A 14,376-nucleotide genomic window follows, 5' to 3' on the forward strand; every position below is an offset into this window, starting at 1 on the left:
GGCGGGGCCCGCCCGGCCCGGCCCGCCCCTCGCGGCCTCTCCGCTCGTTTCCGCCCGTCCGCGGGGCCGGTAACAATGCGCGCTCCGGAGGCCGGGGCGGGCCATGGCGGTGAATTACGCGGCCGGGCTCTCGCCTTACTCGGACAAGGGCAAGTGCGGCCTCCCCGAGGTGAGCGCGGCGCGGCGGGGCCTCCCGGCACTACCCGGGCCCTGCTCCGGCCTGGCGGGTTTCCATGGCGACCGGGCCCACGGCCCCCGGGGCGTCTCCCGTGGGGCACCCAGCACCGGGGACCCTTTTGCGTCCCCCCGCGCCCACCCTGTGGCTCTCTCCTGGTCCTTCCCAGCCTCGTCCCTCCCTCAACGCTCCCCCTAGCTTCGTCGCTCCCTCCTTGTCCCCCCCCAGCCCCATGGCTCCCTCTTTGTCGTTGTCCTCTAGGCCCACCATTAACCCCTTTCCCCCCCCCCCCCCCCCCCCCCAAACATGGGCTCCCAGCCGTAGGGGGACCCTTTGTATTCCCCAGTGGGGATCCCCAGGGGCTGGGTGCGAGGGGCCTGTGACCCCAGCCCCGTGTTCCCTGCAATACTTGGGAAGCTTAAACCAGGTTTTGGGGTGGGGGGGATGGGGACACGCAGGGGCCTGGCCTCAGTCCCTGTCCCCAGGAGACCAAGCTGGAGAAACATCTCGCAGAAATGAAACCCTGTGCCCGTGCCAGAGAGCCAGGTGGACACGTGGTCCCGTCCAGCCACAGCGTCCTCGTGTGTCCCCCCCTGCCTGTATGGCTTCCCGTGTGGCTGGCTGGTCCCCCAGCCCTGTCCTGGCCGTGCTGGTGGCAGCCAGAGTCGAGCACGCGTGGGGTGGCACCAGGTTTGCTCCTGTCCTCCTGCTGCCGGCAGTGCCCTGGAGCCCAGCCACTTCTCGAGGTATCAGCTGCTTGTCAGCGAGAGCAATAAATACCATTGCCTGCGTTACTCTCATGGAGATGGTTTATACAATGCTGTTTCCCCCCTGAATAAGTGCTTTTGTCATTAAGGAATGTGAAATCTTTCCTTTCACGGATAAGAAAAAATTGTGGTTTACAGGGTCTTTGTGCTGGGAGGTGTGTAGGATCTATCTCTGCATCTCTCCATTGCCGTGGCGGTCTGTCTCTTCTCAGATTTTTGACCCGCCGGAGGAACTGGAGAGGAAGGTGCGGGAGCTGGCAGACTTGATCAGGAGCTCCTCCAATGTGGTGTTTCACACCGGGGCTGGAATCAGCACCGCCTCGGGGATTCCCGACTTCAGGTAAGGGTGGTGGGCAGCAGGCGAGGGGTGGGGAGGATGGCACCTCTGCCTAGTCCATCTCGCATCTTGTGAAGCTCTGGGCTGTGCTTCCTGCTACCCCAGCCAGACCTACTCCATCCTTCCTGTCTGGCCCTGGATCGAGCTGAAAATACCCTTTCCCTTTTGCACCTTTGGCGTTAAGCCATACCCACAGAAGCCCTTCGTGCACTCTGCTTGCATCAACAACAAAAACTGCTGGTGCACCACGACCTTCATTTAGCAGTGCCTTGCTCATCCTTCATTAATAGGGCTTTTGGTACATTTACAACTGTCTTCCTAGAGCCTGAGCTTTCAATTCTCACTTTTTCTGTCCCCACTGCTGCAGGGGGCCCAATGGTGTCTGGACTATGGAGGAGAAGGGCCTCTCCCCAAAATTTGACACTACCTTTGAGAACGCCAGGCCCTCCAAGACTCACATGGCGCTGCTGGGGCTGCAGAGAGTCGGCATCCTGAAATTCCTGGTCAGCCAGAATGTGGACGGCCTTCACGTGCGTTCAGGATTCCCACGGTACTGCCTCTCCTGCCCTGTCTCTGGGTCCCTCATGCCTTTCCCAGCCACGGCCGTGTGGCTGCTCTTGCTGCCCCATTAGCATGGCCTCGCGTGCAAGCGTTTGATGCTGGGGCTTGATTTCCGAGGCTGGCTTGGAAGCTGTCTGCCAGAAATGGGGAATTTAGAGAAAAGGGGTTCTGGTAATAATTCAGAGGGTGATGAAATAAAGTCAGACTCAGCTGATGCTCTACACCCAGAAGCCATTTGTTCACAAGAAAAATGATCAGGTGTGGTGTTGAGCTGTCGCATGTTACCATCTGTGAGCTGGGTGGCTGTAGCTGTCGGTGCCGCTGTGAGCAGCCCCGGCTGCGCTGCGGGGCTGCCTGGGGGCTCGTGGCCCGGGGAGTGAGATGTCGGCTTCAAGTAGGGCACGTGCTCCTGGGAAGTGGTCTCAGAGCTGTGCTTGGGGCACACAGTCCTTTCTGGTGCCTCTGTACCCATCCAGAGGGGTGAGTGGACAGGAGGGGGGAAATGGGCATCTGAAACTGCTCCTGTAGAGGTGCGCGTCGCCTTGTTTTACCAGCACTGCTAGAGCTGTCTCAGAGCACTGGATTTTGTGCTATTTTACAGTTTGCTTAAATTGAATTTCTTGAGATAAAATAGAAGTGGTGCTGCCCCATTCATGAAACCATGCCTGGGCCCAAGATAGCCTTAAAAAGTACTTTGCCTCTCAATAAATTTCCAAAATTGCAGGAGTGGCAGGACAGAGAATGAGTCCTGCAGTTGGAACTGGCCTGACTTATGGCTGTGGTCTCTGATTTCCTCGCTCGCTGCGATGAGGTCAGGGATCCTGCGTAGCCGTGTTCCCTCTGCAGGGAGCTGTGACGTGTGCGAGCCGAGGGTACAAAATCTCGGCTCCCTGCGTGGGTGGGGACTGAAGTGCATTTAGCAGCGCAGTGGCTGTTTCAGAGATGTCCTCAGAGGAACCTGCCTTTCCATTAGCACTTGCAGCAGCAGTCCCTCAAGAAACTTCAGCCTGTTATAAAACCCATTTCCAGCACTTAAGACCAGCAAGTGATTGTCTTGAGAGGCAGACTGCTTGGAGCTGCCTGGAAAGGAAAGGGGAGAGCAGCTGAATTCAAGTAAGAAAATAAAATGGAGTTGGGATGAGAATGAGAAGCACGAATGGGACCTTGGAGAAGATGCGTCTCTTGAATGCCTTCAGCCATGACTGGCTGAGCAGAGAGCTGCCTTCAGGGGGTATTTCCTATTATTAAAAGCCCTGAGTCTCGGTTCCTGCTCCTAGCACCACATTTGCCTTTTTTAAACTAAACAACCATGGGAAAAAGAATAAGAAATAATGACCAGGACCCAGCTGTGCTCCCTGCAGCCTAGTGCCACTGGCTCCTGCTCTGGTTTAGCACAGCTCTTCCGCCCAAGCAAAACATGTGCTTAAGTAAGCTTTGCTGAACTGGGGCCAAAATGGGGGAAAATCAAGTCAGTCCTGTCTCCCTCCACCCTGGAGGAGGTTCCCAGTCACTGTGGGGCTTGTAGGAACATAGGGAGAGTGTAGCCTTGTTTTCCAGTAGCTTCTGCACTTTGAGGCTCGCACTGAGCTCGAGGGGAGTTTTAGTCAAAACAAGAGGCAAAAGGCTGGAATGGTGCAAGGACAGAGAGGAACACTGAGTGCTGAGAAAAGCAAAAATCCTGGTTACTACCGGGCGCAGAGATTTGAGGCTGAATCAGAACAGGGGCTATAATTGGTGCTGCAGATGGAAGCATTTGAAATGAAAAAGCCAGGACGTGCTGACCCTCCCCTTAGTCCCAATGGTGGTGGCCGTAGCGTAGTGCTTTTGCGACGGGAGATGAAGCCGTGGTGCAGAAGGCCTCTCGCCAGGATCTGAACGTGTCCCCTGGGTCTCCCCTGCCCTGCGAGAGGGACAGCTCCACCCGAGCTCCCTGTGAACAATATTTCTTGTGTTAAATGCACAAAGTGGTGCTGAGTGTGCCGTAGTTTTGCCAGCGCCTGCTTGCCCTCCATGTGGTGGCCACGCTCGGCACAAGGAAGCCCCTGCACTCGGTGGCCAGACCAGCTGCCTCCCTGCAGGTTGTTTTGTGGCACCCAGTGCCCCCAGAGCCTGCCCGACACTGGTGCCTTGCTCAGATGCAGCTATATTTGTCTATAACTAACAGAATTCCCCCCAGTGCTGACCCTGTGCTGGGGCACTGTCCCCAGGCCACGGCAGAGGGTCCCTGCCACCCCACATCACCTGGCAGGTCTGATCCGGCAGAGCCGGAAAGAGGGGAAGCCCCCGAGGTGGGGGGCCCCTGGTGAGGAGGGGGTTTGGGCAGCTTCCCCTGCTGCCCCAGGCCTCTCCACCCTTCCCCAGCTCATCTCTGCCATTTCTCCCGCAGGGACAAGTTGGCTGAGCTCCACGGGAACATGTTTGTGGAAGAGTGTGTGAAATGCGGCAAGTACGTGAGCCCTGAGCCTGGGGAGGGCATTGGTGGGGTGGGGGCTTTGGCGCTGTCCCCCGGGGAACGACGGAGGCCCTGCACACGCCGTGGGGCTGTCTGCCTGGCCGGTCTCTCGTGCAGCGTGCGTGGGGTCACGGGCAGATCCGTCTGAATCCTAAACCCTGTCAAACGGTGGGAAACGAACATTTTGGGAATTCTGCGTTGCCTGGGAGGCCCTCGGCAAATCCTGCTCCTCGTGGCAAGGTGGATGTGCCAGCAGGGCTGCCTGCAGCAGGGTCTGGGCATGCCAGCTGGAGAGAGGCGGTTGCTACAAGCCGGGTTTTCCATCCTGGCTTGTGACAGAGCTCTGGGGCTGTTGGTCAGAGCTGCTGACAGCAGGGCCTGGTTAGAGACGCAGGCAGAGCTGGATGAAGCCCTTTGCCCTGAGTGGCGCTGTCTCTCCTGCAGGCAGTACGTGCGGGACGCGGTCGTGGGCAGCATGGGGCTGAAGCCAACGGGCAGGCTGTGCAGCGTCACCAAAGCCCGGGGGCTGCGGGCCTGCAGGTACGTCTGCTGGGACGCTGGGTGGGGGCTCCCGAGGGGACGTGGGGTGGCAGGGACCCGTTCACCCAAGCGAGTGGCTCCGGTGCGCAGACTTGGCTTCGCAGGGCTGGGCTGACAGCCCCTCCAGCTCGGGGGGGAAAAAGCTGAGGGTGTAGGGGAGACGGCCAAAGGCCCGGATAGGAAGCCAGCACTGCAGCTGGAGGGACCCTGAGGTGATCTGGCATCAGGCACGCTCCACGTGCCCCTCGTGCTTCCTCACCCAGGCTCACCGGGCCCAGCCCAGCTGCTTTTCTCATGCAGAGCCGGGGGCTCCGGGCCATGGGGCAGAGCCCTGCTGGCTCAGCTCCGATGATGGGGAGTGGAGGGCACGTTCCAGCTCTGAACTGGGACAGCAAAACAGCTGGGGCTTTGGTGGCATCGGAGCACCAGCCACAAAATCCCCCATACAGGTGAATTCCGTGCCTTCCCTCGCCTGTCGGTGAGTCCCCTCAGCTCGTTTGGGCTCTCTTTGTCCCCTCACAGTGCTGGGACAGGGAGGGTGGGGCAGGATCTGGGTCACTGTCCCCTCTCCCAGAGCAGTTCTGCTGCTTGTTCCCGCCTGGCAGGGGAAGCCACGGTCCCTGTGTGTGTTTTCTAGAGGGAAGTTAAGAGACACCATTCTGGACTGGGAAGATTCCCTGCCCGACCGCGACCTCACGCTGGCGGACGAAGCCTGCAGGTACTGTGCTTGGGCTCTCCACGCCGCAGTGGCTCGTGGTGCCCTGGGGGTGGGGGGCTGCCCGGGCTCCCCGTCCTCTGCCCGCACCACAGTGGCCCTTGGGCTGACCCTGCTTGGCTTTGTGTGTCGTGTTTTGTGCCTCGCAGCCCTGAGGCCGTACCCACAGCAACGCCCGGCCCTCTCCCTGGGAAGTGGCTGAGAGAAACCACTGCAAATTCTGGCCACGGTTTTGCTTCCTGGCTGGGAAGCTTGTAAAGTCCACACTGGAGCAGGGTAGGAGAAGCAGCCTGCAAACAGCCACGGCTTTTTCTCTGCCCTGGATGTTTTGTCTCCTCTCTGCAGGAAAGCTGATCTCTCCATCACTCTGGGGACCTCGCTGCAGATCAAACCCAGTGGCAACCTCCCGCTGATCACAAAGAAGAGAGGAGGGAAGCTGGTCATAGTCAATTTACAAGCAACTAAACATGTGAGTAAAAGCGTCCTCACTGCTTTGCGCTGCTCCTTTGCCCTCACATCACTCGTTTCAGCCCCGTCACAGGTTAGTCCCTGCACATCGTCCCCTCCCAGGCAGCCAGACTGAAGAGTGGCCTCGCTTAGCAGGCAAACAGGCTGGGCTTCCCTTGGAGGATTTAAACCTGTAACTCCCAATAAACACCTAGAAATGGAAGGTGAGTCTTAAGAGCAGAATAAAAACTCAGCCCAAAGCCTGATGTATCCTCCAGTAAGTTATAGTCTGATGGAAACTGCAGACACGTAACCCACGCCACGGGGCAGAGGAGTTCGGTTCATGTCCATCCCTGATTTTGGTGCTCTAATTGTCTGAAGTCTTTCAAATAACCGGAGCTGGGGGGTTTCTGGGGCGTCACCAGAGCTCCCTTGTCCCCGTCCCACTCTGTCCGGGGCTCGCTAGCCTGGCTCTGCATCCCCATCTCCACGCTGCGTTTCACGGTGGCGGGGCCCTGCCCGCCCGCGGTGTAGCCGGGGTCGGTGTGTGTTCCACCAGGGATGGTGTCTCGGGGACAGGAGCCCGCGTGCAGCTGAGCCATCACCCAGGCCCTGTCCCCGCGTGCTCCCGGGGAGGGGACGTTTGTCCCCGCACACTCCGTTTGTCCCCTGACGCCGTGCTTGCCCTCGCTTGCCCCAGGACAGACAGGCCGACCTGCGCATCCACGCCTACGTCGATGATGTCATGACGAAGCTGATGAAGCACTTGGGGCTGGAGGTCCCGGAGTGGCTGGGGCCGGTGGTGGTGGAAAGCGCTGAGCTCATCAAGCCCGAACAGCTCTTCAAATTCGAGCCCGGGGCTCGCGGGCTGCTGAAGGAGGAGCCCCTCTCCCAGCACAACGGCACCGGTGGGCTCTGTCCTGACCTTGGGACCACGCTGGTGGAGCGGCGTGACAGTCTGAAGCAGGAGTGTCCCAGCCCGGACACGGGGCCAACAACGGTGAAGAAGATGAAGGTGGAGCCTCTCCTCACCTGACCCAGACTGTTCCCTGTCCGTCTAGACACTCGTCTGCGCCGCTTTTCCTACCGACGTTTTTTTATACCCTTAAAACATTGTCCCTTTTTTTATGTAAGTATTAAATACACTTGATTTGGGTGTGCTGAGGCAGCAGCACCCACCGGCCCGGGAGGGATGTTGCCTGCTTGAAACAGCCTGAGCACCTAATTCCCTCTCTGCGAGGAGATGGTTATGGGGTCCGGCAGACCTTGGAGGGGCAGAGGGATGAGGGTGCTCAGCGCTTGGGGCGGTGACCCAAGGGGATCATCGGGGCAGCTGGTGCCACCTCGGATGAAGCTGGGGCCGGGCAGTGGTTGGGCTGAGCTGCTGCTGCAATCTCCTGGCTGAGATCTGCCTGCAGCCCAGTCCCGCGTGTGCTGGGGACGGTTCTGGGAGGGAAGGGGGGGTGCTGGCCGAATCCTGACCTGGCGCAGAGCTGGGGCTGGTGCCCCGGTCCCTCTGCCCGCTGCTCCTGGGGCAGCCCCAGGCTGCGTCTGGCCACGTGTCCCGGCTCTGTTGGACCCTGTGAGCTCATGGTGGCAGGGCTCGAGGTGTCCCTGGCCCAAGGGTCCTCAAAACCTTGTGGATCACCCCGTATTAAACTAAAGCAGGTGGATTTTTTCCAAAATACCTTGTATTCAGAAGTGAAAATAAAGCTTAAAAAAAAAAAAAAACAAAAAAACAAAACCAACCAGTTGCAACATCAATAGCCAACCAGCCCAAGGCCCCTCCAGTTCCCTCGTCCCCATCCTGAGCGACCCTGTGTCCCTTCCACAACTCCTGCTGCACCCAGCGGGGTAGGAGCAGCCCCTTCCCTCCCAGTAAGGCCAGTGGGAACCAGTCTCATCTTCCCAGTTCACAGATACAAGCAAAGCCAAGCGGGTCCAGCATCTGCCCGCACCTGGAGGCAGATCCTAGAGGGGTCACCCCAAGGGCTTGTCCTAGAGGGGATGAGGTGCTGAGCCACCCCATCGCACCCCCCCCCCCCCGTGGTCCCTGGGTGCTGCTTAAAGCTCCTCAGCTGGCTCCAGCACCGTGGGCCTGCTGTGGGCAGCCTCGGTCCACGCTGCGGCAGCAGCTGGATCACTGTCCCCACGGCTCAGCCCCTCCGAGGCAAGCGGCTGCGTGCCGTTACGGGAGGAGACTTTGTCCAGGCGTGGGGTGAATGTGCGGCCACCAAAGGCCTCGTGCAGGGTCTCGGGGGCTTTGCGCAGGCGCTCCGGCCACAGCGGCTCCGGGGGCTTCTCGTCCCCAGCTTGGGGCTGTGTGTAAGCCACGCGGGAGGCGGCCGCGTTGTGCAGGGACCTGGAGAAAACTGAGGGCGAAGGAGGGTCAGGGCCCACGCCAGCGCCCCGAGCTCCTGGCGCAGCCCCGGCGCAGCCCTCACCTCGCATGGGTCTGAAGTCGCCGTCTGCTTCAGCCTTGCTGGAGGCAAAGGGGCTGATGGAGGGGAAGACGATGAGTGCGAAGGAGAGCAGCAGGACCTGGGGGCAGAGGGGGGACATCACTGTGCACGGTGGTGGAGGGGGAGCAGGTTCTGGGACACGGCTCCCAGGGAGGGGGCTGGCGGCAGAACCAGGACTGCGTCTCTCCTTCCCCACCCTCAGTGTGTGTGCCCCTGCCAGCACGCCTCCATCCATCCATCCATCCATCCATCCATCCATCCATCCATCCATCCATCCATCCATCCATCCATCCATCCATCCATCCCTTCCCTCCATCCCTCCATCCATCCATCCATCCATCCATCCATCCATCCATCCATCCATCCTCCATCCATCCTTCCATCCATCCATCCATCCATCCATCCATCCATCCATCCATCCATCCATCCATCCATCCATCCATCCATCCATCCATCCATCCCTTCCCTCCATCCCTCCATCCATCCATCCATCCATCCATCCATCCATCCATCCATCCATCCTCCATCCATCCTTCCATCCATCCATCCATCCATCCATCCATCCATCCATCCATCCATCCATCCATCCATCCATCCGTCCATCCATCCATCCATCCCTTCCCTCCATCCATCCATCCATCCATCCATCCATCCATCCATCCATTCATCCTCCATCCATCCATCCCTTCCCTCCATCCATCCATCCATCCATCCATCCATCCATCCATTCATCCTCCATCCATCCATCCCTTCCCTCCGTCCATCCATCCATCCATCCATCCATCCATCCATCCATCCATCCATCCATCCATCCATCCATCCATCCATCCATCCATCCTCCATCCATCCCTTCCCTCCCTCCCTCCCTCCCTCCCTCCCTCCCTCCCTCCCTCCCTCCCTCCCTCCCTCCCTCCATCCTCCATCCATCCCTTCCCTCCATCCATCCATCCATCCATCCATCCATCCATCCATCCATCCATCCATCCATCCATCCATCCATCCATCCCTTCCCTCCATCCATCCATCCTCCATCCCTTCTTCCATCCATCCCACCTTGGAGCATCTATCCCTCTGCCTTAGCACACTGTCCATCCTTCCATCCACCCCTGCCAGCCCATCTCCGTGGCTCTGAGCTTCCCTCCCTCCCTCCCTCCCTCAAAACAAGGTGGCCATGGCCGGGTTTGGGGGCTCCACACACCGCGATGCAGGTTCCTGTCTGCGCTGCCTTATTGCTTGACTGTACCACGAGGGCCTGGAGCTTCTTCAGCTGCTCCAGGAGGGACCTGGGGACAGGGAGAGCCCATTAGCACCTCCAACCCTTCCTGGCCCCCAGCAGGCCTGGCCGGGGCCAGGGGGGGAGTCACAGCCCCGTCCTCCCCCTCCTTGTCCCCATCCTGCCCCAGGAACACCTACGAGTTCTGCTTCTCCAGGTGCAGGACTTTCCTCTGCAGCTCCTGGTTCTGGGCCGTGCACGCCGACATCCTGGGGGACAAGAAGAGGGGGGGGGGAACACAGCTGCGGGGGGGCTGGCAAGGAGCAGCGTGGCCATCACTGGCTGGGCGGGTGCCCCCGGGGTGCCTGAGGCGGGAGGTGGGTGCCAGCCCTGGGGGTGGGTGTGCAGCCGTGCCCAGGGCAGGGGTTTGGGGGTCCCTACCGGCTCTCCAGCCCATCAATATATTCCTTCTTCTTCTTGCGGCTCTCCTGAGCCGACTGCTTGTTCCTGATCTTCCGCCGGATCTTCTTCAGCACCCGCTCCTCGTACTGGGAGAGATGGGGCAGGGGGGTCAGGGCTGGGACCCCCCCACTCCGCACCCTTTCCAGGCATGGCGGGACCCACCTTGGTGAGGGGCAGCTGTGTGGGCAGGGACACCCCCTCTTTCGCCAGCAGCTTTTTCTCATCCTCCGTCAGCACCAGCTCCTGGAACTGCCCCTGGCTCTGCCTCAGCAGGGAACTGGGCACCTGTTGCTGCTGTGGGGCCACGGATGGGTGACGGCCCTGGGCAGTGGGGCCACCCCACGCCTGACCCCAGGGACCACGGTGCGGGGATGAGGATGGGACCGTGGTCCAGGAAGACACAGGGATGGGGCCATGGTGGGGGAGAGGGGACGAGTGTGGGGACAGGGAGGGATGGGGACAGGAATGGGGAGGGGATCGTGGTCCAGGAAGGGACAGGGCTGGGGACAAGGAGGGATGGGGACACTCACGGCATCAGAGCTGCCTGAGAGCAGCAGGTCCTTGACGGTGAGGGTGCAGGATGCGGGCGGGGAGACCGCGGGCAGGTCCTGGCTCTCCTCCAGGAAGAAGCCGGGGTGCCACATGTCTGGGTGACAGGGGAGCAGAGGCTGTCAGCAGTCCTGTGTCCCCCTCTGTCCCCAGTGTCCCCAGGGCAGGACGCTCACCCCTGCCATGGCCCCAGAGCTACGGTGACTTGCTGCCACCTACCAGTCCAGTGGCCCCAGACTGTCCCTCTGGTCCTGCCCCAGCCCCCCAGAATACCCTGTGCTGCTCAGCCCACCAAAGCACCCCCAGTCCCCCAAACCTCCTTTCTCTTCCAGTCTCCCCCACCAATGCCAGTCCGTCCAGTTCACCCCAGTTCCCAAACTCTCCTCACTACTCCTGGCTCACCCCCCCGGTCCTCCATATCTCCCAGGTCTCCCCAGTCTGCCCAGTTCCCTCCAGTCCCCCCCGCTCCCCTAATTTCCTCACTATTACTGAGAGACCCCAGATCCCCCATCCCTCCTGAGCTCCCCAATGTCCCCAGTCCCCACCAGTCCCACCAGTGCCCCCAGCCTCTCTCCCCCATGGCTCACCCAGGTCGATGGAGACCTCGGGGTGCAGGACCCCAGTCGCCCCCGGGAGAGGCAGAGCCCGACAGGGGTTGGCGTAGGGGTACAGGACCTCGCTGGGACCCCCGTCACAGCACCTGGGGGGGCTGTCGAGCTGGTCAGAGGGGGGGTCTTCAGAGACCCCGCTGTCGCTGGCGGCCGGGGACCAGCTGGGCGAGTCCGACGCCGAGTCCCCGGAGCCCAGGATGGAGCTGAGGAAGTCTTCACTGTCCTGGGCACACTGTGGGGACATGGGTGCCTGTCACCCTGGGGTGCCCACAGCAGCCACCCATGTTGCGGGGTGGTGCCAGCTCCCGGGCAAGGTGTGGGGATGGGGGTCTCCCACCAGACCCAGGGGTGAGGTGGGGATGGGCCCCCCCCAGCCCAGGAGACTCACCCCGTCCTTGTGCCAGGAGCCCGGCGGCATCCCCAGCTCCACACCACGGAGGATCCCATCCTGGCGGTCGAAGAGGAGGTCCAGCAGGTCGAGGCTGTCGAGGCTGCCCACGCCAGAGGCCATGGCTGCGAGGCGGCACGGTCAGGTCCCTAACCCAGCGCCTGTCACTGCCCCCCAGCCTCCCCCCCAACCCCCCTCCTCCAAGTTGCACAGCCCCAGGGACACCCCGAATCGTGAGGCAGGCACGGGGCTGGTGAGGAGGAGTAAGGAGCATGCCTGGCCATGGGCACACGTGTGTGGGACCCCGGGGAGGTGCACACGTGTGCACGTGTGTGAACGCGTGGGACCGTGCAGATGTGTGCCCGGCTGGCCGTGCACACGGCCGTGCTGGCACACACGTGTGCAGAGCTGTGTGTCCCAGGCAACCACCTGACCACGCAATGTGCACACCTGTGCCCACGTGTGTGCCAGCACCTGTTTGTGAGCACGTGTGGGCACAGCTGGCAAAGCCCTACGTGCACGCGTGTGGGAAGGAGAGCACAGGCATGCAGGGGCTCAGGGGCATGGCAGTAGCCTCTCCCCCCACACACCCCCTCATTCTTCCAGCAGCTGAAGCTCCCAAATCCTCTATTTTTTCCCCCAGGGGAACAGCACAGCCAGGGACTCCCTGCAGGCACCCAGCTGCCCCAGCCCCACTGTGCCCCTCAAGTACAGGAGTGGATTGAGCACCCAGACCCGAGGGCGGGTCAGGTCCCCTTTGTGACCACTCTGGAAGATCAGGTTAATCATTTTGGGTGACAAGAGGAGGGGGAGGAGATTGCTGCCACCGGCCAGCCCGGAGGAGGGGACTCAGTCCCACTCTGCCACTGCCACCCCAGGCACTGCTCGACTCCACGGACTCAGAGAAACCCAACGGGCAAACAGCTGCCCAAATGGTCAATCTGCCAACTGACAACCCAACTAACTGACTAGCTGACCAACCAGTTGACCAACTGACCAACTGGTTGACCAGCCAAATCAACGAACTAATCAAGAACCAGACCAAGTGGTCAACCTGTTGGCCAACTGATTGACCTACCAAATAACCAACTGACTGAGCAGTCAACTGTCTGACCAAGCAACCCACCACTCAACTCACCACTGAACCCACCATCCAACCCACTCCACCCAACCGCCCCTCCCAACCTATTAAGCACTGACCTAAGTGTCCTTCAAGCCAGGTTTGGGGACAGTTGTCATTACCATGATGTCTGGCTAGCCAACCCACGCAAGGAGCTTTGTTCCACCCTGTCCTTCATCCTCAGTCCTTCCAGTGAGCCCTGATGGCCCTGTGGGACCAGCAGGAAGAGGGACCCCACTGAGCACCAGCAGTCAGGACATACCTGTGTGAGATCCCACACCCACGGAACCGTCCTGTCTTCTCAACCCCTTCAGTGCTCAGGGGAACGGGGCGGACAGTGAGACCGGCCACCTCCTCCTCTTCCGTGGTGCCCTGACCCAAGTGGCAAAGTTTAAACTCCAACTGCACAGAAATAGCGTCCCAGATTGCAAAATCTCCCATCCCTGATTGGGGACAGTGGTGAGCAATGGCAGGGCTGCCCGGGGGATGGACCTGCTGCACTACGTAACTCATTAGCCAAATGTTTTTGTCCTCCTCTACTGAGCAGGGCAGGAGGGGCCCTGGACTGGTGAGCGAAGTCCGAGCGCTGTGATTGCCCATGAACTTTCACCCATTTCTGGGGACAATTTCCCTTTTTTTTTTTTTTAGATGAGCGTATCGGCATTAATCACATCTGATAGGTGTTGACAACAACATCCGGGGAAGATGTCGACGTGGACTCTATCGCTTACGGCTTCCTCCACAACAAACCTTGGTTCCCTCTGCTCCCTGCGGCCAGGGCTGGCCCTGACCCCTGGGTTCTGCTGCCCGCCTGGCTGCTGCCTGCTCGCACCCCCCGTGCCTCAGTTTCCCCCGTCTGGCAGCCAAACACGCCGTGGTTTGTTAGCTGTTGCGTTCATCCCTCCCCGTCACCTCGCAGCGAGGGCATCAGCCCGACACGCGTCACCCATGTCACCCACGTCACCCTCCAGAGGAGTCCCACCCCACTGGACCCCCTGGGATCCCCCCCCCCCGCCCCGATCCCCCTCACGCAGGGAGGGGACAGCTGAGTAAGGTGGCGTGTGACCAAGGCGCGGTGCGGGGACAAGGCCACGTCCCATTATCTGCCGCCCGGTGCCCTCTGACCGGGCGGTAGCGGGAAGGGCAGCACACCACTCCCTAGTTTATGGCCCTTCGGTGGAGACGGGAGCCCCTGGAACCGAGCAAAGGGCACTCGCCCTCCCGGCGCCATGTTCCCCTCAAGGCTTTTCATTGCCCGGCTCTCTCAGGGCCGCCGAGCGTCCCCTGGGCTTGCTGCCTGCGGTCAAGCGTGGCGGGAAGCGTAGGCAGGAGCCGGGGGGGGGACTCCCTGCTAATTACTGACAAGCCAATTAGCGCTCGCTCCCTCAGCACAGCCGGGAGTTTGCTCGCCTCCTCCCTCACCCCTCGCCCCCTCAGCCATGGCTGCCCCCGCCCCTCCCTCTCCCCCCCCCCCCCAACCCCTCAGCGAGTTCTCGCGAGACTTCGCGCCCCCGCCCCCTCCCTCCCCGCCGCACTCGCGCCCCGCCCCTATTTGGCCACGCCCTTCCACGTGGCCC

General features: G+C 60.9%; 2 protein-coding genes across 2 annotated transcripts; one reads left to right on the forward strand and one right to left on the reverse strand.

The window, feature by feature from the left end:
* Positions 1-25: 25 nt before the first annotated feature.
* SIRT6 (sirtuin 6) lies at positions 26-7,183 on the forward strand. The gene is made up of 8 exons (XM_032993962.2): positions 26-169; positions 1,155-1,282; positions 1,647-1,829; positions 4,227-4,286; positions 4,737-4,832; positions 5,470-5,550; positions 5,893-6,016; positions 6,695-7,183. The coding sequence occupies exons 1-8, from the start codon at positions 104-106 to the stop codon at positions 7,028-7,030; spliced, it is 1,074 nt and encodes a 357-aa protein (XP_032849853.2). The 5' UTR covers positions 26-103; the 3' UTR covers positions 7,031-7,183.
* CREB3L3 (cAMP responsive element binding protein 3 like 3) lies at positions 7,111-14,030 on the reverse strand. The gene is given in 11 exon segments (XM_042794260.1): positions 7,111-8,366; positions 8,439-8,535; positions 9,655-9,739; positions 9,870-9,938; positions 10,111-10,217; positions 10,294-10,425; positions 10,662-10,777; positions 11,268-11,523; positions 11,680-11,804; positions 13,062-13,274; positions 13,925-14,030. Coding segments are annotated over 11 exon segments (1,614 nt in total). The 3' UTR covers positions 7,111-8,058.
* Positions 14,031-14,376: the final 346 nt, after the last annotated feature.

The sequence above is a fragment of the Tyto alba genome, unplaced genomic scaffold (assembly GCF_018691265.1).
Source record: "Tyto alba isolate M040663 unplaced genomic scaffold, T.alba_DEE_v4.0 Super-Scaffold_20000042, whole genome shotgun sequence".
NCBI classification, from domain to species: domain Eukaryota; kingdom Metazoa; phylum Chordata; class Aves; order Strigiformes; family Tytonidae; genus Tyto; species Tyto alba.

Excerpts from the sequence above, each read along its gene's own strand:
- SIRT6 (XM_032993962.2), top strand. The coding sequence starts at position 104 with ATGGCGGTGAATTACGCGGCCGGGCTCTCGCCTTACTCGGACAAGGGC. Across the intron at positions 1,830-4,226 it reads GTGCGTTCAGGATTCCCACG|GGACAAGTTGGCTGAGCTCC; the intron begins GTACTGCCTCTC and ends TTTCTCCCGCAG. Across the intron at positions 4,833-5,469 it reads CGGGGGCTGCGGGCCTGCAG|AGGGAAGTTAAGAGACACCA; the intron begins GTACGTCTGCTG and ends TGTGTTTTCTAG.